Below are 27,826 nucleotides of genomic sequence, written 5' to 3' on the forward strand. Positions count from 1 at the left end.
AGGGCTCAAAAAAGTAAAGCAGATGTTAATAATTGATTCACATGTGTTTACTCAGCGTAAGATCATTTCAACTGTACTTGATGCTGTCGTCTTCTCGCTTAGCATGCTTGATTTTTTTCCTTTCTTACTGGTAATTTGATACAAATTTAAAAGTATTTCCTTAGTTATTAAAAGGAAGGAAAGATGTCCCTCTTCCCCCTGCCCGAAGAACCTCCCCCAAAAGCCACTAGTGGTTGGAAATGTCATTTCCATCATGCAGCCAGCCACGTTTGAGCAGCTGTTGTCACCACCCTTGCTGTCACCCAAAGGCTTTGCCACTGCTGCAGGGACACGCACAGCAGCTCACAGGTTCCACGCCCACCTCCAGCCCCACCATCTCCCCTTCTTCTGTCCCAGCCAGCATGGGCAGAGCCACGCCCACCCTGTGTCCAGCCAAATGCAACGTCCCTAGTGCCATGGCAGCGTGTCACCTCCTGGCACCCGTGGTGCCCAGCTGGTGGGACCAGCGCATGCAGCACCGAGACCCCGGGGATCGCAGGGTCCGTGAGCCTGGACATGGCAACACTGGCAGGGAAGAGCAAGCTAAAGAGCCGAGGCAGCTGCCAGCAGTGCAGGGGGCTGCCAGTTCCTGTGCTAATGGCCTGGCTTCAGTTTCTTGAAAAGGCATCATTTGTAGAATAAAATCCTGCCTTCGGCTGCCAGTCTCTCGATGATGCTGAATTCAATGTCAGCGTCGTGGACCCTTGTCCTGCGAAAAGCTCCGGACCAGCGGTTTTTCTCCCAGTAGTGGTGCCAGTTCCCTTCACCATCTGCCCCGAAGCCAAACACGGAGACCTGTGCACACAGCAGCAAGAGCTGTTGCTGCACGGGCACTCGGTTTGTCTGAGTGTGCACAGACAAGCGGTGCGGTGGTGGTACGGTGGCAGCTTGCACTCACCTGCTGGCAAGCGTGCAAGGCGAAGAGCAGGGCCGTGAAGCCGGTGGAGGGGTACCGACCACGGCACTGTGTCCAGTTGTCATGGATGTACTTGAGGAATGCTGGGCTCAGGATCAGCACCTGCATGGGGAGTGAAGGAGATATCACCATGCTGCCAACAGGACAGCCAGCCCCCGCCACCAGTGCAGCCATTGGCCCTTCTGCTTGCTGGCTCTGCTCATGGCCTGCTGAGAAACAAGCCCAGTCTCTGCTCAGAGAAGCCCTGCCCTGGGAGGAGCTGGAGCCTGCCAAGCCCTTACCTTGTTTTGGTCAGCTTTGATGAACTGTTTCACTCTCATATATGTGCTGCAAAAGGCAGAGGATGGCAGTGAGCATGGGGCACCCCTGCTAACAGGACCTCTCCTTTGGAGGCAGATGGTTTCCAGAGGGTTGCTGTGTCCACCAGTGACAGCCTCATGGTGCCCCCAGCCCCTTGGGCTCGCCCAGCAGCATTGTCTGGCCTGGTTCTGGGAAGGGACGCATCAAGCTGATGGCCCCACAGTGGGGACAGACACCGTTCCACCCATGGGCATTATGGGACTTGCAAGATGCCCAAGCCCTGTGGAGATGGGTCAGTGCCTACTTCCCCAGATTGCAGTGCAGAGGGGTGCTAGGACCCTTGCCCCGGGACCCTTCATCCCACTAGGACTGTGGTGCCAATAAGACACCAGGGTCCCCAGGACCACCCTGCGCCACCCCCCCGAGTCTCCAGCACGAGAGATGCCATTCTCTGAAGCCAACGCACTGCGTGAGCTCGCCCGTGGAGAAGGCACTGGCCACCCACTGCAGGTCCAGTGGCTTGAAGGGGATGAGGACGAGGTGGATGCCAGGCCCAAGGTCCACCGCACTCTCTGGGTACATGAAGTGATGGGTTGTTCTCATGCCAACATCCAGCTCAAAGCCAGCAATCTTCGCTCTGTTCATCCTAGGGGACAGCAAGCCAGCATGTCCCAAAACGAAGGTGCACACCGTGCCAGTCCCAGGCTGCCAGTTGCATGGGGCAGGGCCACCAGGTCACCCTGGACAGCACTGCAACACAGAGCCGGTGTGTGCCCCAGGGAGGGGGGCTCCAGGGAGCAGGGCAAGCAATGCCACCCCCACCCCCACCCCCCGCACCATCGCAGGGCTTGTATTGGCAGATTTCAGAGGGGGCTGGGGCACACCAGGGTCGCAGGGAGACAGGACAGGGCCAAGCCCCTTCAAGTCACTCACCTCAGCACCCAGTCATGGGCGTCGATCTGCGGCCCGTGGCCAGACCCCTTCAGCCACCCCGAGTTCCCTACCACCGCACAAGTTCTGCAGTGAGATGGGTCCCATATGCTGCCGGTTGGGGCCCGGAGGACAGTGAAGAGCTTCCGAATTGTGTCCTGGAGCTGGACACCACTCGGGGGACCCTGAAGTGTCTGAGGGAGCAAGGGCAGTGACAGGTAGCATCAGCGCCCCCCCCCCCCCCCATACCCCCAAAGGGTGACAGATACCCATTCCTCCCAGCAGAACCCTGGGAAAGACATGGAAAAACCCAATGGGATACTAGGAAAAGGGTGCAGGACAGCCCAGAGGGGTGAGGGAGGTGGTGAACTGGGGGTCCCTGCACCCCCTTCATCCCCCATCACATCTGCCCAATTTGACCTTGGCCCTGCCCCACTGCAAACAAATTTATGGAGCCTGGGAAGAGCCCCAAGATGCTGCCCACGACCCCACTCACCAGCCACCACTGAACCACGTCAGAGGAGATCTCGTGCGCTGCGCCCGTCAGCAGAGGCCCCATGGTCCTGTTGTAGCGGGCATTGAACCATGCAGAGCTGTTGGTGCCGGCGGTGCAGCGGGCAGCAGGGGCATCGAGGAAGGAGGGAGCCCAAGGGAAGGTGCTGAGGCCATCCGTGGGGGCTCGGAAACATTGCCACAGGACCAGCAGCAGGCACATGGCCAGCACCACCTGCATGCGCCTCTGGCACAGCATCCCTCATGCCACTGCAGCAAGATGTCACAGGGACCAGTAGCAGTAGCACCAGAGGACCCCCCCACCCTCCCTGCCCAGCCTCCTGGGACACCCCTTGGCTGCTCCCCAGCCCTCCAGTGACCTGAAATATCCTGGTACGCCTTTCCTTTTCAAACCTTTCAGTGGCTTTATTGCTGTGCTCTGCCCCCAGCACTGCCGCAGTTTCTTAGGTCCAGGCAGGGCTAGCTGGCAGCACGAGCTGTATGAGGAGCTGCGTGCTGCCTGCAACACTGAGGGTGCACAAACTGATCCGCAAACAAGCGGCAAAGCATCGTCACCAAACTCCATCTCCCCTCCGGAGTGGCAGCCACCTACCCACGACACATCTCCTCTGCGGGCAATGAACCCCCACGAGCAGCCACTGGGCACAGGAGCCCCTCGGCCTCACCGCTGCTACTGAGCCCACGCAGGCGCCATGCAGCTGGTGAGGCGCTCCCTCCCAAGCAGCCCTGGGGTTTTGCAGCTGCAACAGCACTGAATCACTGCCAGGAGGAAGGAGCAGGAGGTGCTGACTGCCATCTGTGTGCATGAATCTTTCTTAAATACCCATGTTTAAGTGGCATTTCTGTTCCCCATCTAAAAGCACTCAAGTAAACCTAAACGGAGAAGAAAAAGCATTTTCTCGTCGTCAGGGATTTCACAAAGTGCTCAGCCTCTCAAGTCCTGGCTCCCATGGGCCAAGGCGAGAGTGAGGAGCAGGGATGCAGAGACAACCTCTATCTCAGGGTCAGAAGCAACTGCAGCAGGTAGGGGGAAGGACGTCCCCTCTGCCCCTCTGTATCAGGAAATCTGAAGAAGAGAAAAACCCCTCCTGTCCTCACAGGAGCACCTTGTGCTTCCCCTAGTCCCTGGTGACGTGGGGCCACATGTCAGCACCAGCTTCATTTTTCCACATTAAGCATTTTTTGCGGCTCCTGCAGCACTGACGTACCTGCTTGCCGTGGTATCCAACCAGCTGCTCGCAAATCTGACCCTCAGGACATGCCCCTGACAGCAGAACTGCTGGTCCTGGGGGCCCAAGCAATGAGCAGAGACAGGAGAGGGGGGTGTGGCAGTGTGGGTATGTTGAGATGATCCCAGGTGGCTGCAGCAGGTTGCGCTCCCCTGCGAGCCTGCCCTGTCAAGAAGTGCCTAAACGGTCATCTTTTCTTGAAGGGAAGCATAAACAAGCCACCAGCAGCACTCCGGAAACATGGCTGTGGGTTCTCTTAAGCAGGAAGTGGCTACAAAATGCTGGCTTTTTTGCCCCACAGGCTCGAGGAGACCCTGGAGGCCCCCAACGGTCTCCCTGCTGGTGTCCACAGACACCCATGACTTAGTCTTTTGGCCTCCTGCAGCAGCCACGAGCATTTGCCATGACGGAGGCAGAGAGCATTCATCTGATGTGCGGGTCAGACCAGGAGCTGGCAGTCCCCCCAGGCTGGTTTGGTGCTTGTCGAGCCTCGGGGGTTATCAAGCCACAGCCCATGGAGGGGGTCAAGCCAGCAGCTCCGTTAAGCCCAGAGCCAGGGGGCTCAGGCAGTGCAATGAATATTTCATGAAGTTTTTTGCAGTCGCCTGTCGCCAGGGAGGGCAGGGCTCTGGGCAGGCAGGGCTGAGCGGCCCGCCCCATCAACCTGCCTGTATCTGCTCCATGGACGGGACCTCTCCACCTGCACCCGCGCTCCCACAGCAGCTGAACCGACCTCCCCGGCCCCGCACCCAGAGGTGCCCTCCCTTTGGAGTTCCTCAGCCTGGTGCCATTGGCCACAAGCCACTGTACCCCAGCCACGTGGCCGCTACGTCCGGCTGCACTCAATAGCCACAGACCTGTCCCCACTCAGCCCCAAGGAACGCCACCAGGAGCTCCCCAACCCTGCAGCCAGGAAAGAGGCCCTCAGGGTGTCACGAGCCCCTGGTCCCCAGCCAGCTCTCCCCAGGTCCCTCACCTCCTCGGAGGAAGCGCCGCTGAGCAGGGCCGGGTGAAGGTGACGCTCTCTGGCTCAGTGGCCTCGCCAGCGCTTGCTGCAAGCTGCAACAACCGTCACGGGAAGTGGAAGTGTTGCATCATGTTCTCCACAGAGCCTTGCAGCGAGTGGCACAGTGAGGTCAGGGCTGCCATCCCTCCTGCGGTGGTGCCGCCACCCCAGCATCCCAGCACAGCCTTCCCACATGGCTCAGCACTGCGGCAGCCACTGGTCCTGCTGGAGCTGGGTGCCCTGGCTGTGTTCCCAGGGCCAAATCAGGAAATTCATCATTGAGATGTTCCTCTGAGGGTGGGAGAAGCTGCCTGGAGTGGAACTGCCCTCCTGTCCCTACGGGCCCTGCTGGGACAGCTCAGCTTCTGCCAACACTGACACACCAAAACCATGAAGGTCTCCATAGCCTCATGCATCCAACACTCACCAGTCGGTTTCTTTTGCTCACCTGAATGGGATTTTGGCTCAGAGAGGACAAAGTAAGGCTATGAAATGTGCCTTGGCATCTGGAAAAACAAAGCCAGTGGAGAAAAGCCATGCCAGCTGAATTGTGAGCAATTTTATCCAAGGGGAGATCAGTCCTCTTTGCTCTGATGCCTGCAAGGAGGTTTGATACCTGAGGGAAAGCAGCAAAGAAGGATCTAGAAACTCAAACTAGAACAGCTCGAGAGCACCATAGTGCCAGTATTTATTTGGGGGGGGGGGGTGTCAAAGGGCCTCTCTACCGTTGCTGGGGGGGGGCAGGCACCAAAAGAGCAATGTCCTGACCTGCCACAAAGCACATTTTCTGGAGCACAGTGAAACCTGGGTGGGAGGAATTAGGAACTGCACAGGCTCGAGGTGGTGCTGGCCCCACAGCACTCGTTCGCATTTCCAAGCTCCCAGCATGCTCAGCCCTCAGCAGAAGCCCCTTTCCCTGGGGTTTGCATGCGAGCACATCTCCACTTGCAGCTCCAGAGCCTCACAGGGCACAGCGCTGCTCCGCTCTGCCATCGTTTCCAGTGGTGCTAGCAGAGCAGGGAGTACCACTGGACAGGCAGCGTGGTCAGGGCAAGGCAGGAGCCAGGCATTTGGCAAGAGGGTGGCCAGGGCTTTTTCCTGCATGGGGATGTGGCTGGGGCACACGTATGTAGGTTGTCGTATTCTCTCCCTTTGCTGGGCTACGGGATTCTCTGGGACAGCCTGGCACTGCTGGCAGCCCACAGGAGGGGGGCAGGAGGGATAGGGATGTTGGTGCAACAGAGGTGAGGGAGGCAGCACTGGGTGAGCTGGTGCTCTCAGCCTTCAGTGCAGACAGGAGCTTGGGGAGTTGCATTCTAAGCAGCTGATGAGATCTTCCTTCTTGAAATCAAGCAGCTCCTACTCATTGAGCACATGAACAAATGAAGCGGGGAAGACACCTTGCCTGTGAGGCTGTCCTTCAATCCACCCTTTCTGTGGGGAGAAAGGAAGGAAAAGGAGTGCTGAGCATGGCACAGGGGTGTTCAGGGGGATGAAGAACTGGCCCCATAACAGTTGCGTTTGGTTGCCAAGGAAAAGATGGAAGATAGAGACACAGATGCAGAGCAGGAGATGGCAGTGGGTGTGACAGTCATGGGACAGAGGCAAGAGATGGACAGAGAGGAGATCACGTGCATCCCAGCACCAGTCAGCACGCACAGGTTCACTCACCCACCAGTTGCTGTCCTCCTTTTCAGACACCACAATGATCTCGCCTGTGCGGAAAGTCAGCTCATCTTCCCGGTCAGCATCGCAGTCATAGAGCGCGCGGACCCTGCGGAGCAGCAGTCTGTTCTGCAAGCAGGAGAGAGCATCATCAGGCCTCCTCAGCTTCATCAGACAAACCAAAATAGTCCTAGTGTCTTGATACCACAGCCCTGGCAAACGTGTGAGAAGCAAGGATGAGAGACTGGGGTTTCCTGTGCAGAGGGAGGTCAGAAGTAGCAGGTCACGTGCTGGGAGTTTGGGTGGGACAGGGATCCAGAAGATCCCTCCTTCTGCTGGAGCATCCTCCCAGAGGCACCTGCTCTTCTGCCTCAGGACTGCAGCATGTGTAGTTGCACTGTCTGGGATCTCAACTGTCTCGGGGCAGGTCTGTGCAACAAGTCAGTGGTGCTGCTCAGCACAATCCCAAGACCAAGCAATCCAAGCAGGGTCCCCCTAATGAAAGGGCTCTGTCTCTACATACTGTCCTCAGGAGTCCCCTGGAGCACAGAGAGGCAGAGCCAGTGTGGACACTGCACCCTCGTCCATGTCCAAAACTGCACTCTGACCTGCCAGCAACCTGAAATCGTAATCAAGGCTTCCCTCGGAGCCTTATGGGGATTTTGGTAGCATTCCCAGCATGTAGCAGGGAAATGTCAATGCCAGGGAGTCCCAGCAGGAGTGCTGGGAGCAGAAGTTGCTGGGGCTGACTCCAGCTCAGTTGAAAACAAAAGTTGATAAATATGGGCAGATGTGGGAGCTGAGCTGATCCTGGCCACTGGCCACCTACCAAACTACTCCTCCGAGGAAGAAGAGGTGGGACATCCCAGGCACTGCCAGAACATGGATTTGGCTCCTGGAGGGATCGGTGTGGGCCAGGCTGTCCCGCTTTGCTGGGGCCAGGTGTGCAGAGCGGGTCCGAGGCTTTCAGGGCACCTATGACACAATTAGGCTGGTCATCTCCTCCCACCTTTCATCCTGGGTGGACAACAGCAACCACCACTGTCAGGCAAAATGGTGCAGCATGGTCCTTCTCCACAGTACAGCGCAGGCAACAAGCACCCCATCAGTCTGGGAGCTGCAAAGTGGAGTGACTGGGGACAGGGTGGTGAAGGGCAGCAGGGGAAGGGGACTTGGCCAGGTAGCAGAAAGACAGTGGAGACTGGGGTGAGAATTGTGTTACCAGGAGGTGGGAGATGGGCTGTGCAGCTCCAAGATGCCTCAAGAACTTGCCAGCACCAGGGGAAGGATGCAGCTGTCTTGGGTCGTGTGCTTGGCACCCTCCATTCCCCCATGCTCCCCATGCTGCTGATCTCTGCTTGGATGAGGTTGGTTCCTAGAGGCACCTGGAGGTTCCAGCTGGCCAAATTTCCACCCTGGAGCACCCAGGGCTGCTCTTGGCAGTGCTCACCCCTTTGTCAAAGGGTTATGTTATGAAAGCCACTGCCTCAGCCCCCAGCCTGCCACCCTGCCTAGGTGCAGAGAGAGAGAAAGACAACTTTCTGCCATGGGGCACCCATGGAAAAAAGATGGCCTGAAAAATGGGGATGGGGTCATTCCCTTCTCTGAATTCAGCACCTCCAACAGACCAGAAAATCCCAGAATAACGCTGCCCTGCTGGCACTGGTATTTAACAGCCAGGGTGTGGAAAGCCCCTCTCATGCTCGGATTTGACCATGCCATCCAGTGACACGGCTCCCACAGCTCTCCCAGTGCCACATCCAAGCAAGAGGCCTCGCAGGCCTGATCCATGAACGAGGCTCATCCAGACAAAGCTGCAGACAACTTCACGTCGTGTGGGAGCTGGACTGCAGGCCTCCAGCAGGTCCTTCCCACCAGCGTGGTCTGGCTCCTTGCCATTCCTGAGGCTGTCCTTTCGTTACCTGAAGCCAGGCTGGTTGGGCTGGGCTGCTCAGAGCTCAATGGTACCCAAGGCGCTGGCTCCGAGGATGTGCGCTTGTGCTTGATGCTCAGAGGCAGGGGTGGGCTCCTCCTGCCTCTTGTGTCCTTGGCAAAGACGGACGAGCTGGTAAGGAAGGGTGGATGTGCCCCCTGGGGAGCTAAATACAGAGCAAGAACAGACCAGGGTTCAGCAGCAAGCTGGTGCTGAGCAGGGCTCCTGGGGCAAAACTCCAGGGGAGAACAGGCACAACTGTGTGGACAGAGACTTTCTTTTCTCTGCTTGCAGGTCTGACTTGAGAAATGCATCAGGTTGGAAGCAGAGCTGAGACTGGCACAGGGGAAGTCAGGCATGACTTGGTGAGGCTCCCAGAAAGCAGGGTGGACTCTTGGAGGTGGGACAAGCCATGGGAAAGCTGGGCAAGGATGTTGGGAGCCAGTCTTGCTAAGGAGCAGAACTGCAAGGCTGCCGCTGTTTATGCTGGCAGCTTTGTCTTCCCAGCCCTGTCTCATGCTCCTCTGTCTCTCCCAACAGCAGCAGCATTTGGGAGAGGACAGCATAGCCTAATGGCCCCAGTGCAGGAGCCGCAAGGGCAAGCATGTGCTGTGCTGCTCTTCAAAACAGGGATCAGTGCTAGGACAAGCCAGCCTTTGTCCCTCAAGAAGCAGAGGTCAAAAGGATGCCCTAGGGCACCAGACAACCCCTTCACACCCCATCAGGAGCCCAGCTCCCTTCTGGATCACCCTGTGCTGATGGAGCCAGGCGGCAGCAGCAGCAGATCACCCTCCCAGCCCCTGCAGGACCTTGCTGCAGGCACTCACCTGGCTTTGGCCACCGGGGTGGAAGTGGAGGCACATAGGAGGGGGCCAGTGGCATGTTCAGGCTACAGAAGTGGGAGGCTAGCGGGGGACAGGTGTCTGGCTGCCCCCTCTGGGGCACTGCCCCTGCTGTCTCCCGCCTGGGGGCAGCAGCAGGGGGTTGATAGCAGCTTGGGGTACGGGCAGACCCCCTCTTCACAGGACCCAGCTGGGAAAGGGATATTTGTGGGTTAGACAGAGTGGGTACGGCTGGTACAGGAGCACCCACTCCAGCGCAGCGAGAGCTGGGGCAGCAGCAGCACACGTGGCCCCAACCAGAGCCTGTCAGGATCTCACCTTCTCATCCAGGTCTTCATCACTCTCATACATGTCATCTTGGCCCAGCCACCACTCACACTCCACGTGGACATGGGGGTTGAACTGATTGCTGTGGGCCTGCAGCAGCTGGGACACAGAGGATCTCCCTGAGGACCCACCAAACCTGTCCTGCCGTACCAGCCCCACAGGCAGCTGCTGGCCCTATCTCCGACCACCCATCCATCACAGAAAGGTCTGCAAGCTGCAAGCAGTGCTTCCCAGCAGCGAGGGGGGTTTGCAAAAGTCTCCAAACACACAAATTGGGACATGGCAGAAGTAAGACTTGGACTCATTGAGAAGATGCACTCACCCACGCAGACTCAGTACAGCTTCAGGTCCCCCTGCCCAGGCACAGTGTGACCCCTGCCTGACCTGTCCCAAAGTGCTCTGCCCTGAGGGACCCCACGCCAGCAGGGCCAGCACGTGCTGCACCCCTCCACACCCTCCTCTGCATCCCACACTGGCACTGGAGATGCTGAGGGCCCTGGGTGGCCTTGGCAGACACATCCACATAGGTGCAGGTCCCCCCCCCACTCTCTGCTGCTGGGACATGTCCCAAAACTGAGGCATAGTGTCTCACCAGCTCCTCACACAGAGGATGTCTCATCCTCCTGGCAACATCCAGGGCCGTCTCTCCCACTTCGTTAGCTGTGGGGGGGAAACAGCAGCCTTGAACACCGCAAGCCCGGGCTGTGCTCAGCAAATTGAAGAGCAGTGCTGCATTTGGGGCATCTGGGGGCAAATAAGCCTGAAAGAATGGACAGCCTAAACCCAGACCAAAACAAAGGCTAAGGCCATTAAGGGGTGGTGGTAGGAAAACGAAGAAGAGGGCAGGAGCTGAGACACCCAGGTAAGGAGAGAAAGAAGCACAAGTATATCCTGATGACTCACAGAGATGGGACAAGATAGAGGGACAGAAAAGCTCAGTCACTGTCAGAGCCTAAAGGCTACAAAACCAGAGGAGGACCCCATAGCTGGCACTCCTTGTCTTCTGTGTCACCACAGGGAGCTTTGGGCAGACCCAGTATGTGTATCCTGATGCCTGGTGGACACACAGACCACCCAGACACTCAGGTCCCAGTGCTTGCAAGCAGGGGTATTGAGTGCAAGTGTGAAAAAGTGACAACTATTTTACTTCAGTTTCACTTTAAACTAAAATCCCTTCCACCCCTGGGAGGTCTGAGTGGGACCTATGATGGTGTTGCTGTAACTCTGCAACGTTATTATTTCCTCAAAACCCCTGCTTGCAGAGCTGCAGCACAAGTCTGGTTGAGGAGAGGTGGGCTGGGGACAATCTGAGGAAGGAGGAGGGTGGGAAAAGTAAAGAGCAAGAGGTCTGCACCCTGCGGGACCGCAGAGCATCCCCAGACCAGTGGCAGGTTCTGCGCTGTGGACTCAAGATATTCAAGGTGCCAGCAGTAGCCAGTAAAGACAGGACAGGCACAGCTGTGGCCAGCATGGCTGAGCCAGTGAGAAATTTGGCTGTCAAATCACTGTGCTACTGGGGAACAAGCATGCAGCTCCTGCTGCCCTGATGCTATCCTTCGGCTCTCCAAGGAGCCGCCACCAGCCTGGAGCAGGAAACAGGAGCATCCCAGGAGGCAAGGCTCAACGCACCTACCAGCTCAGCTGATACCTGATGGTGGAAACATTTGTGCCCTCCCATTTCACCCAGGATCCTAGTTTTAAAGCTCACTTCTGTGTTGTGAAGAGATTCATGGGCAGGTTGGACCTGTGATCTGGGCTCCAGAGCACCAGCACACACTGTCTCTGCACCAGCACTTTGACAGCCCTCCCACCTGCTCTCCAGCATTGCAGCGTTGGCTTTGAAAACAAGTTAAGGGCCTGTTTTGGCTCCTGCTGTGCATGTGCTGCATGTGGAAGAGAAGCTCAGGCAGTGTTTGCCTTGCTGGGCTCTGCCAGCTCAGCAAACCCACTGCATCACAGCCCCACCATGGAGCTGCCAGTCACAGGCAGGCCTGTGGCTGCCCACCTGGGAGGGGGACAAGTGAAGTGGGGCAGAGGCACGAGCTTCCTGGGGTCAGGAGTACCCCAGAGCAAGCTAGTTTCTCCCTGGGGAGCAGAGAGGAACATCCCCTGCTTCGAGCAAGAGAGAAAAGCTGCCACTTCTGTCCCAGGCTGTCAAGAGCAGAAGGTTTTGACACAGTGTCACCCGACTTGCAGAGGGCCATGTACACACCAAACCAGCTTGTGAACACCAGTGAGCCTAGAGAGCCAAGAGCAGTGTCAGGGCAGGGCACCTTGCTGGACACGAGGAGAAGAGCCTGGGGCTGACCCTGTCACCCTGCGGGCAGGGACCCCACCCAATGCTGTCATCAACCTGCCCCTCCCCAGCCAAAGACAAGCACTGCTGAGCACTTCAGCTAAGGAGGTGTTTCCAGAGAAGAGCTGGGAAGACACTCTGTGTGTGCACAGGGTGAGGGATCCCACAGCCACTCACTGACAGTGATGTTGGCTTTGGCCTTCAGCAGCAGTTTGACACACTCGGGTTTGTTGCGGGAGCAGCAGTAGTGAAGCGGCGTGTTCCCCTCCGCTGTCTGCTTTGCCAGGCTTCCGCTGCAGCAGAGGGAAGATAATGTCAGCACCCCTGGCAAGAGCCGCCCGATCCAGCCACAGCAAACACCGACTGGTGCTGGCACACATGTCCTTCTTCCCACCCCACCAGGAAAAGAGGTGGTCACCACCACCATCACACCTTAATGCAGGGGAGACGAGGGAACTATTGCCCTTCTGATCTAGGGGTAGTTACCCCAGCCATGTTTGCTGGGAGGCCTTCTCTGGTGATTTTTCTCTTTGGAGCATTTTAGAGAAAATCATCGGCCTTTCACTAGCACAGCTTAGCCATGACAAGCTGACTGGGTGTCATGAGCTTACCTGTTCTGAACAAGAAAATCGACGATATGCAAAGAGGTTTGATCAGACAACAGCACTGCCAGGTGGAGAATGGTCTCCCCAGGCTCCTGCATCCAAGAAAAATACAGCGAGAATGAGACTGTGCCTGCCTGCGTCACCATTGCAGATAGGAACGCTGTCCTTTAGGGACTGGCCTTACACATTTAAAACCCCTGAGAGATGAACAGGTTTGACTTCTCTTCAGAGCCCATGAAGGCTGGTAAGAACCTAGCTAATGTGTAGAGCCATGGCTTATGGCTTCATGAAGAAGAATCAATCAACCCCTTTTCACATTTAGAAACTGAGGCAACCAAAGGTGACCTTTCTCCCCAGGCCGGCAGCTGAACTTTGCTGAGTCCATGATCTCACCAGAGCCCTGTGGTGTGCAACAGCTTCTCCCCGTGGAGCTGTTTCTTGCTTGCTGTTTTGTCCCAAGACATCCCATACTGATGGCGCTTCTTTCTCACTGCAGCATTTTGCTCCTTTGCTTTTACTCTGGAGGACGCCCACTGGCATCCTGGCCAGCAAAGGGGGTGGCACGGCAGCATGCCTGCAGCTCCGAGGGTTAGGGCTGCACTCTCTTGCACTTACAGCAAGGACCCACACTGTCATTTTGCAGGAAAAAATGCTGCCCTTGTTTTTCAGCCTACAGTGAGACTTCGAAGTCCTGAGGAAATCTGCTCAGAAGTTTACAAGTAAATCTCAGTTACAAATTGGCCTTTGGACAGCCTCGGGCTTAGGGCCATGACTTCTGGCCCCTGTGCACACATCATGAGGAGGGATGTGGGGTTGCAGCCAGAAAACTTCCCCCTGCCTTGATGTTCTTCACCCTACTCGAGTCTGCCTGTTTCTCCTGGCTCACAGAAAACACCATTTTCATCAGAAAACTGTCCCCTCCTGGGCACAGGGACCCTTATGGACAGGCTAGAGAGGCAACGGCAAAGCTGTTTGCCATACAGGACAGGTGGCCATACCTGCAGAGGTGCCAGCACAGGCTTGCTCAAATCCACATTCTCTGCATATGCTTGGAGCAAAGAAAATATGTCCTTGCCCTTCACAGCTTCTGGGAGGCTGCAGAACTGAGCAGCAGAGCTTCTCTTGGCATATTTCTTCTCAACATACTTGGAAATGATGAAATTTTTCCGAAAGGCCCTGGCAGAGACCAGCCGAATGAGAGTTAGGGGCTGCAAATCTATCCAGTAAGCATCCCAGGGCTGCCTCCCTCCTCTCCCATTGTCCCAGCCACCTTCCCCCTCTCCCATTGTCCCAGCCACCTTCCCCCTCTCTCCTTCAGACCTGCCGGGCAGTTCAGCACCTTTCCTCTCTGTCGCATTCCCCAAACTCCTCTGCAGCAGCATTCACAATAACTCTTACAAGATATTGTGGGTTTCTTAAAGCTTCCTCTCCTGCATAATTAAACAAGAACTTGACTTTCCTGCATTTAAAGTGTGAGCACTGCCATGGCCAGGGGTAAGGGCCCCCCGCACCCACAGAACCATCTCCCTGTCTTTCCTTCCAGAGGGGATAACACTGCCTTCATCCAACACCCCAAGGTCTCGTGTTGGGAGGGATGGGGAAGGGTCAGTGCTTCTCCCCCTCTTCCAGGCACTCTTTACTTTCCAGAACCCTCTCCAGCACCTCTGCTCTGGGGTAAGGAGCCCTGACCCCTCCACCCATCCCGGCTGGGAGACGCTCAGGGGTGCACTGGAGATTTATATACAGTCCTGGTGATGTTTTCTGCTCTCTTCTCACTTCCTTTCCTCCCCAGACCTGACCCGTCCTTTGTCTTTCAGACGCCTCGGCCCCCACAGTTCAGTACTGGGCTCAGCTCCCTGACAGTGAGAATTAGGGGAACAAGCAGAAATCTCAAGGACTGGGAAACACCACATGGCATGAACTGGCTGAGAGTATCCACGGGTCAGGAACAGCTTCCAGACAAGGATTGGCTGAGTAAGCTGGGAATCTCCCCCTGGAGAGGTCAAGAACAGCAGAAGCATCAGCCGTCCAGAAGATCTGGGGTGGCCACAGATGCCTCAGCAGCAAAAGAGTGCTCCAAACAGAAAAGGCCATCGAGGAAGAGCTGAATTACTAATGGCATGCAGTTTCAGTTTCCTAGCATCCAAGTGGAAGGGTGGATCTGTCAACCTGGATCTTGACCACACTGTTCCAGTTGCATTTCCCTGCTCTCCCAGCTCTCTGCTGCTCTGTCCCCGCCAAGTGCAGTTCCTTATCCACCTATTCACTGCAGGACAGGTCCACACTGTCTAAACGGTGCCCTAGTCAGGACTTACACTGTAATGGAACCTAATCATGCCTGTTCTGCCTGCTCTCCAGCCTCCTTGAAGTCCTCTCGGTCCCTAACAATAAGCTTCCCGGCTATATGTTTCCCCCAAGAGCTCTTCTGCACTCCAGGTTTATGACACTAAGCCCTGGAGAAGCCTCCAGCTGTTGCTGGTACCAGCCATGCCACCCCAGCTCTCTGCTGTCCTCTGCAGAGCCTAGATGTTGGGGCACTCCAGGATGAAGGTCAGGGGTTCTCACATTCTCAGCAGATCCTTGCTCAATGCCTATACTGATCCCACTGAGCCTGGGCCCCAGCCACTGGACACAGTGAACTGCTCTGCACCACACAAGTCCCTGTCCCCCAACCCACTCCACCATCTCGCCCTTCCCTGCCCTGCTGATGTGCAGCCAAGATTTTCCTACTTGGCAGTTCCGCTTGGTGTTTTTATGTTTCTCTTCTTGCCTTTCTCTTTCCAGCACCAATTCCTCAATCCTTGTCTGATCTCAAGCCAATCCTTGAGGTGTCCTGATGGCTGTTCCTCACTATTCTCTCCTTTATCAAACTTTTCCTGCTGGGCTTGATGAAATTGCTTCTATAGAGTAGTTACAGTCTGGGGAGGAGATCAGGCAGTGCCATGTGCCCAGTCACTGCAGGGAGCACACAGGACTGCAGAGCGTGAGGGCCCAGTATCTAACATCCCACAAAAAAGAGCTCTTGCAGAGCAACTCACATGTCACTGTGCACTGTGGGCTTCAAGGAAATGCTGGGGAGATTCGCTTCCATGATGTCATTGAAGCCAGAATTGCCGATATTCCTTGCCAGCTGCAAAACAGCCAAGCTAGAGGTGACACAGGAGATGGAGGAGCTCTACATGCATGGCAGCAGGACAGGGAGCTCCAGGCTGAGATCCTGAACAGGTATCAAGGGGATGTCAAGGGGTGCCAGGATGTGTGTGCCCAATGGCTGGAGACTCTGCCCTGACTCCTACTGCTGAGATCTCCCAACTTCAGCACTGTAACCAACCCCAGAGCAAACTCCTGGGCTCAGATCCAGGCAATCAATGATCCCTGCCAAATACTCTCATCCCCTGTCCCAATGCCCAGCAGCTGCCAGCAGTTCCCATCACAGCCCTACCAAATCCATGAGCACCTGGAGCATCATGGCCCTAAAACAGCCCCACACAAAGTCTCCAACCTGCTGCCTGCCCCACGTTCTGTTCCACCCCAATTCAAGCTTGTCCATGCCCCACAGCTTCCCTGCACCAGGCGGGGGATGCAGATGGGGAAAAGGGATTAAGGGAGATGGGTGACCCAGCAACAGCAAAATTACTCTTCTTGAAGGTGACAATTCCTGTCACAATAACCACAATATTCCACTGGGAATTACATGTGAGTATGGGTCAGTTTAATAGGTGAAAAACCCACTGAATTAACTTAGTTTCAGGAAGGCCACAGCAGAAGCAGGCAGGGGCTTGAGGACAGAGCTCACTGGCAGCATCCTACCAGCAATTCAGAGGTTGCCAGCTTGTCCAGAGACAGCGACTGGATGCGGGAGAGATGCACACCCATTTCTCTGTGAATCCCAGAGCACTCAATGCAGATCAGGATGCCCAAGTTAATGGAGAGCCAGGTGGGATCTGTAGAGACAAGACTAGCAGGCTCATGCACATCTCTCGCCTCTCCTCCGTGCGGGCCCCCAACAACCCCAGGGCACAAGCTCCCCAGCAGGATAGAGGGGAAGGGCAAGACTGCGGATGCCTGCAGGTCTCCAGGAGCTGGATGCTGCGCAGGGGAGGGAAGAGCTCTGCCTGTCCAGAGGGGAGGAAGCATGGCAGACCCATGGCCGTGGCTGGCTCTCACCTGGGGCTGAGCAGTCGCAGCACTCCCTGTTCCCGGGCATGCCTCTGACCTCCTCGATGATGGCCCGGGTCAGCTCCTCACAGCCGCCCTCCCCTCCACCCTGCGCCTTGCTGAAGGCCATGTTCAGTGCCTCCTCCTTGCTGTTGCTGAGGACGGACACCCAACTGCACAGGCAGAAAGAAGCTTAGGAGCAGGGTCCCATGCAGCACAGTGAGAAGGGCAGCAGGGCTCATCCCACTGCTGCAGGAGAGATCCTGCTCTGCCCCAGCCTGCTCCGCAGGCACCACATGGGACTCCGGCAGCAAACTGGGTGCCAGGAGCCTCCACCAAGCTCCATGTCCTGTTTGTGGCTGGCCAGACCCCTGAGAGCGACTGGGACATAGTCAGGATGGGAAGGTCATCGAACAACGGGCTGCAGCATGCTGCTCAATTAGCCAAAGAGCTGGCTCCTCACTGGCAGCCAGAGGAGCATTTTTGGGTCTGCAGCAAGGCGCTGGCAGTACTTACGCAACACAGTCCTGCTCGTCCTCTGCCAGGAAGCGGTACGTGCGGTTGTCTGAAACACACAGAGCCCACCTCCTCTAGGCGCCCCACTCATCCATCTTGCCTGCCAGGCTTAAGTCAGGGCACAACAGGCCTAAGCTGGGCTCAGCAGAGCCGGGAGCAATCTCCAGCCTGGGCAGCTGGGGTGACAGTCACCTCTGTCTCAGCCCCCCCCCCAGTGCACCCGTCAAAGGGACCTGCTGTACCAGGAATGAGGGATGCTAAGCTGCAGCCTGGGAACTACACTTGTGTGGTCCCCATATACCCTGCACTGCCCCATGGCATTGCTGCCTGTCTCACACCCTGCGTGTGCACTACTGCTCCTGAGCAGAGCTGCCTCCTGCCACAGTTTCCCCAGGATAATCCCCCCAAGCTGGCCCAAAGCTGCAGAAATTCCCCTTGGCCCTGCCTGTGCTGGCTTTCCGAGTCCAAAGCACTGCCACCTCTCTGTACTCTTCCTGGAGCAACTGCAGGCAGGCGCCAGCACTCACGGGAAATCAGATCGAAGCATTTCTTGTCATCCATGTTCGGCTTCACCTGGCAGGTCAGTAAATTCAGCTTGGCTGGCGGGCGGTTGAGCTACAAGCAGAATGAGGAAGAATCAAAGGAATATGGTCCAGTGGTGACAAGTACCGCCTGGCTCTGGCGGCAGAGCCACAGACCTGCCTTGTGCCCAGCACTTTGGCCCCACTCTCAGCAGCAATGCTACAAACAGCAACATGGACATTTTCTTTCCCAACAGCCATCCCATGCTTGGAGCCAGGTCCTCAGGCTCACGCGCCCCTCCATGCTCACAGGCACACAAGGACCTCCTGTGTTTGGCTAAAGCTCTCTTGGGTTCCAGGGACTTAAGTCTCAACAGAAAGCCTCCTAAGCCACGGCAGCCCAGAAGGGCAAGCAGCAGGCACAAGGGCTCTAACGAGTGCCAGGAAGCCACTGGCATGCCTGGCAGGGGCAGGCAGCAGCTGCCAGGCAGAAGCAGAGCAGAGTGAAAGAAGTGGTTCCTACCATGCTATGAGAGATGGTGAGGTAGCCATTGCTGATGGTGCATTTCCTCTTCTGCCAGACTTTTCTCAACCTGGAAACGAGCAGAGCAAGATGAGTGGATGCACACATGGAGAAGCAGATGTGCAACGCAGTTGGCAAACGCAAGGCACAGCACAGGCCCACAGCTCTCATCAGACATGCGGGCTGGGCTGCCACAGGTAGGGTCTATCGCTCTTTGTTCTGGGCTGAGAAGGACTGGTCATATGGCATGACAGGCTTGTACAGACAGGACCACAGACGCTGTGGAGGTGACACAGGTGCAGAGCATCGATCAGGGCAGCAGGATCTGCTAGCAGAGCACAAAGCCCTTTGCAGCACCCCTCAGCAAATATCCAAGACCATCACCTCCAAACTGCTTCCAGGCTGGCTTCCCTGTGCCTGCCGTTCAGGGCAGACCAGAACACAGGGGAAAGGTGGAAGAGTTACACCCAAAAGGGGAGAAAGACTGAACTTCAGTCTGCAGTGAAGAAGACTCCTGAGCCCCAGTTCATTACTTTCTGTCCAGTTTCAGGTTTTTCTAGGACACTTCATGGTCCTTTCCAAGTGTGCAACTCTCCTAGCACAGCACCCTGGAGATTCCCAACAAGCATACTCCCGTGCATTGGTGGGAGGTGATCCTCTTTCCAAAGACAGGGGAGTGCTTTCCAGGAGCTCAGGGTCTGGCTCCTGGGAGAGGGGCACAGGATGGCTGCTGGCTCTCTCTCTCCTCTGGCCCATGATGCCATCTCCGAGGCAGCACTGAACGATGCTATGTCTAATTCACCCCACATTTCTGCTTGTTCCCCTAATTCTCACTGTCAGGGAGCTGAGCCCAGTACTGAACTGTGAGGGCCAAGGCGTCTGAAAGGCAAAGGACAGGTCAGGTCTGGGGAGGAAAGGAAGTGAGAAGAGAGCAGAAAATGTCACCAGGACTGTATATAAATCTCCAGTGCACCCCTGAGCATCTCCCAGCCGGGATGGGTGGAGGGGTCAGGGCTCCTCACCCCAGAGCAGAGGTGCTGGAGAGGGTTCTGGAAAGCAAAGAGTTCCTGGAAGAGGGGGAGAAGCACTGACCCTTCCCCATCCCTCCCAACACGAGACCTTGGGGTGTTGGATGAAGGCAGTGTTATCCCCTCTGGAAGGAAAGACAGGGAGATGGTTCTGTGGGTGCAGGGGCCCTCATCCCCAGTGCTCGCAAGGCTTGAGAGGACATTGGGCAGCTTCACAGGAGAGGAATGGCCTTAGAGCTAAAAGGCGGACACAAGCTGCCTGGAGCTCTGTGTTGAAAGCTGTTGGAGGCTACAACAGTGTCAAGCATACCTTCACACATGCTTGTCCTGTTCCTCTGCCTTGTGGACACACCAGGGAGAGGAGGCTGGTCTGGGTGAGCCCTGCTCTGGTGCCAGGACACCAAAGGACAATTGAAAGGAGCATGCTGGACCCCAACTTACCCATCGCTTTTCTTAAAGAGGGTCCCCATCTTCTCCGTACCATACTGCTTGTTCCCCTGCAGCTGGTGCATGTTGTACCCCGCCTGCTTGTTTCCCAGGTCCTGACAGAAAGAGAGAAATAGCAGCAAGGCCCGACCCCATCTGTACTGCGGGCAACCAAGAACACGTCCTCATGGGACTGTCAGGGGCCCTGTGCTCCCCCGGAGCTCACCAGAAACACCATGTCTCTCTGCATTCGCAGGCAGGCACTATCTAAGCAGCTGCCATGCCACGTCCTCTGCAGGCGTCACCCTGTGTTCCCTTGCAAGAAGGGTCAGATTTTACCTCTTTGTGCTCCAGCTGCAACACTGCTTTCAGCTGATCCCGAAGGGAGCAGAGCTGCTTCTTCTCCTCCTCCTGCCTGATCTTTATCTGAAAGGCACCAGAGCACAGTGAGCTGCTCACACGGCAGCAGGAGGCTCCTGCCTCAGCTGCTGCATCCCACTCCTTCTCCCAGGTGCAGTGGAAGTGCCCCCACACCACCCTTTGCCCTCACTGCCTCCCCTTGTCCGTGGGACACACTGAGCCCCATTCCTACGGTGGGAGGTTGCTGCTCGTCCACTGCAGTGCCATGGTATGGGTATGTGCAAGAAGCACTTCAGTGGAAACATGATTAAGGGAGGGAGCAGGCACGTTGCCAGCGCCAAGACTCCTGCAACGCAAGACCACAGGAGAGCTGTCTGCATTTTACTGAGAAAACAGCTGTTTGCAGCTCTCCGCAGGTCAAGCTCGAAGGTCACTGTGGTGGTGGTTGTTTTTTTTTCCCTTGCCAGTGACAGTAATTAAAATACTTAAAAGGTCTCCAAGCCATCAGTTGATGGACCTTGGCACAGGAATCTGGCCCTGAAACAGTTAGTTTGGGGTTTGTCTGCATGAGGGGTCCGTAAGATGTTGCTTGCTGCGTTTGGCTACCCTGCTCTGGGTTAGTGCCTCCCGTCTTTTTGTTATTTACATAATTAATTTTATTATGTATTCATTTATTAATGAATGATTACAAGTTATGGAACAAGCAGGGTAACACCCCTAATGCAGATTAATTCAAACAAAGCAGGAGATGCTCAAAGGAGACGACTACAAGTGATGCTGACAGAGTATCTGGGTGAGGACTATATCCCAAGCCTCTACAAATCTTGACTTGCAAGGAGGTCTGGAGAAAAATGACCAAGCAAACTGGAACGGAAGTCTAGAAATGCTGGGAAACCAACATAAACAGGCTGCTGCACTGGGAGGATACCGTATCACCTGGGACACGAGTGTTCAGATTGTCTCTGAAAGCCTTGCCACTTGGAAAAACTTCTTTCTGTCTCCAGGCCATGTATGACTGACAGAGCTCAAGGTCAAAAGCTAAAGCTCACCAGGCTTACATGACCTGCCTCTGCAGCAAAACAAAGCCCCTGAGGAAATGCATTAAGAGCCTGAGTTGACAGCAACAGGCATAGAAAGCTAAGAGCACAAACGAAAAAACTGAAAGTCTGCAGAGCAGCTAGGGCTTTGGCAGATGAATACATGTGTGCCTCCTTGGTACCCATGTTTATGCTTGTTCTTCCTACTCTGTGTCCTGGGGTATGGCTCCATAATTTTCCCACTCCCAGTGATGGCTGCATTTCACCCCTCCATGGGCCTCTTCCCATCAGAGGATCAGGAAACAATGATTAATAGATGTGAAGAGCTGCAAAAGTCCTCAGTTCTGCTTCTGCAGAGGAAGAGGAGGCCCTGGGGAACACATCCCTGCTCTCCAGCCTGCTCCTGCTTGCTGCACCCAACTTCAGAGGAATACTCACAGTCTGCAGCTCTGGGATGAGCTCCTCTGTAAACTTCTTAAGTTTTGCTGTTGTGTTTAAACATTCCTGGAAAAAACTAAGAGGAGAGGCTAATGTAAGGGCATGTCCTGAAATCCTGCTCTTAGCACTGGCTGTGACACCTACAGACACCAGGCTCCTCTGAGCACCTGCCTGGGAGCCCATCATGCCTTCAGTAGGCAGCACTTCCACTTCAGAAGTGAAAAAACCTTTCTTAGGACATGTATTTTATAAAGATTTGGAGGCAGTTAAATTCAGGGAGAGTGCTCAGCACTCTGTCTTCTTTGCATCCCAGTTTTCTTCTTTGTACTGGCCTATGAAAATGTCAGACTAAAGAGAGGAAATGCACCCCATGGAAATCCTTGCCTCCAGAAGTCTTTCAGCAAGTTACAGGACAGACCAAACCAACTGCAGGAACCCAGGTCCTGCAAGTTAAGCCACCCCCAGGTCTCCTCTACAACCAGCGCTTCTGGAGGGAAAGGGTGTGCAGGCAGGTTACCGGTTGCTCTTACTTGAACTGTGAGCTGCAGTGCTTTATGTGGTTTTCCAGCAGGCCAATCCCTTTCTTGGTTTTGATCTCATTCACTTTGATTAGATACTGAAGGGAAAAGGACACAGGAACTGAATTTGTAGCTTAGAGAAAAATGCCTTTTAAGCACTTTTTGATGGGCCCCTCCTCCCAGTGTTGCGGCCCGTCCTGGCAGTCATGCTCTGATGGAAGCGGCTCATGTGGCTTTTACTGGGTGAGAAGATGGTGGTGAGCAGGGTCCAGTGCTTTGATCTGGCCAATAGAGCGGTGGATCCACAGTGGTGGCATGGACCCTGGGCTTGCTGGGCTTTACTTATGCAGGGCAAACCTCAGTTAATACACCCTCAAAGATTCACCATTCATGGTGCCTTCACTGAAGAACAGCCAGCTTTCCTATAGACATTCAAACCTCATCGCTCAAGAGCCAAGTTCCTCAAAGACCCACTAGACCTGATCCACAAACTGCAGCACTTCCACCTCACCCTACTGACAATGTCAATGCCATGAGCCTGCCTGCCTATATCCTACACGCAGGTGGCATCTCAGCCTGCCTTGAGGACCTTCAGAAGCAAACTGAAGGTTCAGCTTTACAGCCCAGATTTCCCTGCCACCTCACCCAGCCCATCCTCCAGCATAACAACCTCACCTGTGAAAACCAACCCTGTCCCTTTCAGTCAGTGGACTGACAATATGAAACAGTGTGTTGTGCTGTGAAATGTGTTGAGAATTTATCCATCCATCTCTGGACTACTCCTACACTAGCATCAGCTCTCTTGACATTGCAACTACTGTAAAAACAGCAACCTGCAAACACATGTTTCCAGAAAACCCACAGGCCAACAAAGCAAATCACCTTGCAAAATACATGTTCAACATGGCCAACCTCAGACTTCCCTGTATTTATTCCAAGCAGATCATTCAAAACACCCCGATCCAGAAGTATTTCCTAGAAGACATCCTCTCAGGAACCTGAATGCCACATGTGGACTCGCATCAGCCCAGAACAAAACCTCCACCTGACCTACTGGCTCTGTTTAAGGAGGATGCAGCTCTGTAGCACAAGGGCTTCTCGTATTTGAAGCAGGACTACAGTTACAGTACAGAAACAGCAAGTGTTTCCAAAACATGGTTACAAAGAGCTGGATATTTTGAATGAAATCAGTATCTTCCAATCTTTTACTCATGCTGTTGTTTGCGACATGTGGCAGTGGGAGCAGGAAATTCCATTTGAGGGGAGTCAGGCTGAGTTTATCCCAAAAGCAGAGGGAGGTCTATGGTGGGGCTGTCTGAGAGGGAGCAGGGACCTCGGTGCCAGGAGCACCCACTGTGGACAGTCAGGAAGAAGCTTGGATCAAAGCCTTCGTGGGATTTTTCTCAAGTTGTTATCTCTACTGCCAGGTTAATATAGGCTCAAGCTTTAGCCAAACTCCTTGATCAGCCCCTGCCCCAGGTTGGCCTGAGCCTACCACAACCCAGACAGCTCTCCAGATGAGGGAATATGCCCAGGGTCTCGCTGGCACAACGGACACGACCTGCTGAGCAATGGTCCCTAGTGACCTGCAGCCCACCTGGGTGCTGCTCCCCAGGGGCCGAGCACAGGGAGCTGCTGCATGCTGCCAGTGCCCGGGACAGAGCCTGGGGGACTTCAGCATCCCAGGAAGGCAGAAAGGGACATGCAATACCCTGTACACAAGGATCATTCTCTGTCCAGGGACAGAAGATGTCCTTGAATGAAAAATCAGTGTGGATTCAGACCAAAAAAAGCTGCTTTGAAACAATCCCAGGTCAGAGGGCAAGTGAGAAACACCAGTGAGAGTCACTGCTGACGCCTGCCCGCTCCAGACCAGGCTCTGCCAGGACTGTGGCACAGTTGCTATGCACCAATGGAAGGGAACTTCATCCCTTGGATGCTAATTCAGTGACTCTAACACCACTCCTCACAACACGGGCTGATCTCTGTCCTTACCTCGCACATGTTCAACTGGAAGGTCCTGCGCTCCTTCTCCATCTCCTCAGCGATCTCCCCCCCGCTCACCTCACTCCGCACCATGCCATGCTGCTTTGCCAGCTCACGCTTCTCCTTCTCGATCTTGGCGCTCAAGGAAAGAGGAGAGACCCATGAAAGGCTCCATCCAACTGCTTGCCAGCAAAGGCAGTCAAAGACCAGCCTCTAAGTCCAGGCCTCAGGGTGAGTGAGCATGAAGACTTACAGTTTGCTCTCATAGTCTTTGCAGGCCTTCTCAAAGGGCTTCTTGTACTCCTAGGAAGAGCCAAAGGCACCATTTAGTGACCACAACCGGGACAGAGCCTTCCTCATCCTCAGCATACTGTGTTCCTGCTGGGTCACCCTAGCATAAAGGCCCTTGCAGACCCTGGACATGGCTGTCCACAGGAGTGTCCCTCTCCAGGAAGGCACAATCTCCTCAGTGCACAGAGGACAAGTGTGCTCACCAGTGCAGGTTCATTCATGGGCACATGCTTGCACACACACAAAAATACACATGGGCTCCAAAACATACATCATGAATACATCCATCACGTAAGTGCCCATGTAGCAGTACCCAGCTATGACACCTTTCACAGACTCACAATTTTAAGAGCAGAAGGACTTGCTTAGACATGCACAAGCCAGAAAGTACCAAATAGGTTCTCACCTGCTGAAGCCAGAAGGTCGTGTTTAACCAAAACACCACTTAGAGAGACATCAGAAACCCACCCAAACCCAGCAACATCAGCACAATCTGATTCTTCCCTAGGTATTAATTTAATGTTGGATTAGTCTCACTGCTAAAAAAACATTATTCATTTCTCATTTGACTTTGTGTGACTTTAGCTTCTCTCCAGTGGTTATCAACTTAGCATGTTCATCTGCATTTGTCCATTAGATGCATTTACTCAGATCACCCGTGTTCTGCTCTGGTCTCACTACTTGCTGCTCTGCAAACCTCTGTGTCAAAGAAAGACAGAGTAAATCACATCAGAGGGGACTTCAGGAGGCCTCTAGTCTAATGTCCCACTCAAGGCAGGGTCAGCACTGAATTCAGAGGAGGCTTTGTGCAGACGGATGTTGAAAAACCCCAAGGATGGAGATCCCACAGCCTCTCTATGTCCCTGTCCCAGGGACAATCTGTCCCTCGAGGTGAAATTTCTTTACTTATGTCAAGGCACAACCTTGCCAGGACAGATGTTGCATTTATCTCCATTCTAATGAAAATGTCAGACTGATTCAGGTCAGCCTCTGATTCCTGTTGGATCCCATTAGAAACCCTTCAGCTTAATCATGACTCCTTGTGGGCAGCTGTTTTTTTTTTTTCTCTCTCTGCCTGTTTTCTTGTTCCCAGTCCTCTTGACATCACCCTTTACAATGCAAATAGTTGATTTTTTCCTTTTTATTTTATATTCTTTTATGAATTTACTTCACACTATAAGTTCCAGAATTTGCTCTGTCCTTTCACTTTCATGCTCCTGTATAGCACAAGCTCCCAAATGGATGTCTAAATGCTTGTAATTTGTTTCAGTATTTGGCAATTAGTCCTTTGGAAGTCCCCAAACCCTGACACAGTTCCCATCCCTCTTCCTGCAATCCTGTCCAAAACTTTCCCTCCGCTTTCCCAGAGGTTCAGCTGTTTGCTCAAGGATCCTCAGCCCAGCTCTGATACAGCCCAGCTGCAAAGCATCTGAGGAATTTGCAGAGCTGGGAGAAAAAGCTGGGAGAAAATCTATAAAGTGGAACCATACAAGATTAAAAAGGTAAAATTACAGAGTTCAGGTTGTTGAAACAGGTTCATTACCAGCTCAAGGATTCAAGCGGAAAATACATCATGGAAAAATATAAAATCCTAAAAGAAAACACAGGGGGTTTGCAGAGTATCAGCAGGTCTGGTGGAAGACAGCAATGACCAATAGCAAGAATCTGTTGCAGAGAGCAGCAGTGTTGTCCCTGCTCCTCCCAAGCTGGTCTGCCTGGCCAGCACGAGTCCTTGGGCATCTCATCATGGTGCTGAGTATTAATGTCAAGCTCATTAAATCCTAACAGTCTTGTGTGTGCATCAGCCAATAAATAACTGCTTTACTGCTTCAAGTCGTACATACCCTGCTCGCAGGGTCTCTGTACACAAAATCACCGAGAGAGGAATGGTGCCAGGCCACAACTGGCAGCTGCTCCACCACGTTAGATGCAGGCTATGATCAGCAATCCCTCGACAGTGACCTTGCTCCAGCATCGGGGTCAGGATCGGTCCGGCCTCCTCACCCCAAACACCCACAGGCACGGGCACCCCTATGCAGGCAGGGGCACCCAGGGGCAATCGCGCAGAGCTGATGGCCCGAGTACAGCCACAAGGATTTAGTGGTAAGGACGTGCATGCAGACTTAACAAGGAACCATGATGACCTTCCCATTGGTTAAAAAAGGCAAAAATTAAATAAGAGTTTGATGCTTTTCCTAAAATAAACACTGGTGAACACTGAAGTTCTCTGATGTCTCTACAGTGCTGAAGATCAAATGATATGGTCATGTTAGTACTTCCTACTCTGCAGTCCCTGAGAGGTACCTGCAGCTGGTAGATAGACACACGAAGGCTCAGATTCACACCAACCAACACATGTGTGCTCACACGTGTAAATGCAAGAGTCACAAGTGGGTCTGTGGGGTGGGGGGGGACCTCACTGGGATGTTGTGGGGGAGTTTGTGCACTAATGGCCAGAGAAGATATCAATATTTGGTGCACAACACCCTGATTTTTCCCCACATAGCGAATGCCACCAGACTCATCCAGATTCAGCCAGATGCCTGCAAACTGGCAGAGGTGCCAGCTGAGGGGCACTGATAGCTTGACCTGTGACACAAAGCGCCAGCCACAGGTGGCAGCAGGATCCGGCACACAGAAGGTGCAGGCAGACCTGCCCTTCCAACACACATGCCTGCTGGAGGGCAACACGTGAGCCAGCGCTGAGACCTCACAGCTGGTACCAGCTCTATCTCCAGCCACTTGCTTACCAGCCCCACCTCGGCGTGGCCCTTGCTTACCCCTTTGAGCTCTTTCATGTCACCCTTTATTAACGACTCCAAGGAAAAGTCAATGTTGTGGTACAAACTCTGCCACTGGAAAGGAAAGAGAGAGATCAGGCTGCTAGCACTGCACCTCTGCACGGCTCCTCATGCAGAGAAAGCGGAGCTGTTTGTGAACCTGTCAAGGAACCACTTGGGAAAACAGTCAGCTGAAAGCCTCCGTCCTTGGAAATTACCAAGCAGAAAAAAGCCACAGCCAGCCTGACCCAGTGTTGGTGAGAGCTTGGCTTCAAGCAGGATGGTGGACACGAGATCTCCAGAGGCCTCTTCTGAGCAGCCTCAGAGGTCTGCGCAGACAGCCCCAGCCATGCAGGCTGCACCACTGTCTCTGCAACCACACGCCATGGCCTCCTGCCTCCTTGTGGGGAAGGGGATGAGCTTGGACCTCTAGGCTGTGGCCCAGAGCTGCTGCTCTTCCTGGGGACCAGCATACCCCTGCAACCCAGGGGCCCCACTCTGATGTACATGCAGGAGACAGAGCTGCATACCAGGCTCTTAACAGCGGTTAGCAGCTCCCAGGAGAAGGCAGCAAAGGTGCTAAAGGCGCTGGCCAGCTGCTCTTCGCCTTCCAGCTGGTAGTTGGCTGAGAACTTCTCCTGGG

At 54.6% G+C, this 27,826-nt stretch overlaps 2 protein-coding genes across 2 annotated transcripts; both read right to left on the reverse strand.

The window, feature by feature from the left end:
- Positions 1–522: 522 nt before the first annotated feature.
- Positions 523–2,967, reverse strand: LOC104344473 (CMP-N-acetylneuraminate-beta-galactosamide-alpha-2,3-sialyltransferase 2-like). Its single transcript, XM_009948614.2, has 6 exons — positions 2,682–2,967; positions 2,189–2,379; positions 1,722–1,901; positions 1,237–1,282; positions 938–1,057; positions 523–834 (listed from the first exon to the last, which is right to left on the reverse strand). Exons 1-6 carry the CDS (start codon positions 2,934–2,936, stop codon positions 667–669), a joined length of 960 nt encoding a protein of 319 aa, XP_009946916.1. The 5' UTR covers positions 2,937–2,967; the 3' UTR covers positions 523–666.
- Positions 2,968–6,064: 3,097 nt separating this feature from the next.
- On the reverse strand, positions 6,065–27,794 carry LOC104344470 (arf-GAP with SH3 domain, ANK repeat and PH domain-containing protein 1-like; the record flags this gene model as incomplete). Its single annotated transcript, XM_086474933.1, has 23 exons — positions 6,065–6,367; positions 6,605–6,727; positions 7,428–7,573; positions 9,359–9,563; positions 9,692–9,799; positions 10,293–10,360; positions 12,174–12,289; positions 12,608–12,693; positions 13,600–13,777; positions 15,640–15,731; positions 16,412–16,545; positions 16,769–16,932; positions 17,276–17,324; positions 17,803–17,890; positions 18,320–18,389; positions 19,789–19,889; positions 20,113–20,199; positions 21,609–21,684; positions 22,139–22,224; positions 24,122–24,251; positions 24,366–24,415; positions 27,184–27,258; positions 27,714–27,794. Coding segments are annotated over 23 exons (2,388 nt in total), but the record flags the coding sequence as incomplete, so codon positions are not given.
- Positions 27,795–27,826: the final 32 nt, after the last annotated feature.

Source organism: Leptosomus discolor, chromosome 17, assembly GCF_034619465.1.
Source record: "Leptosomus discolor isolate bLepDis1 chromosome 17, bLepDis1.hap2, whole genome shotgun sequence".
NCBI lineage: Eukaryota > Metazoa > Chordata > Aves > Leptosomiformes > Leptosomidae > Leptosomus > Leptosomus discolor.

Bases quoted from the DNA above. Each gene is read 5' to 3' on its own strand.
- LOC104344473 (XM_009948614.2), bottom strand. From the start codon at position 2,936: ATGCTGTGCCAGAGGCGCATGCAGGTGGTGCTGGCCATGTGCCTGCTG. The intron at 2,380-2,681 runs GTGAGTGGGGTC...TTGCTCCCTCAG, and splicing joins ACGTGGTTCAGTGGTGGCTG to ACACTTCAGGGTCCCCCGAG. The intron at 835-937 runs GTGAGTGCAAGC...CTGTGTGCACAG, and splicing joins CCTTGCACGCTTGCCAGCAG to GTCTCCGTGTTTGGCTTCGG.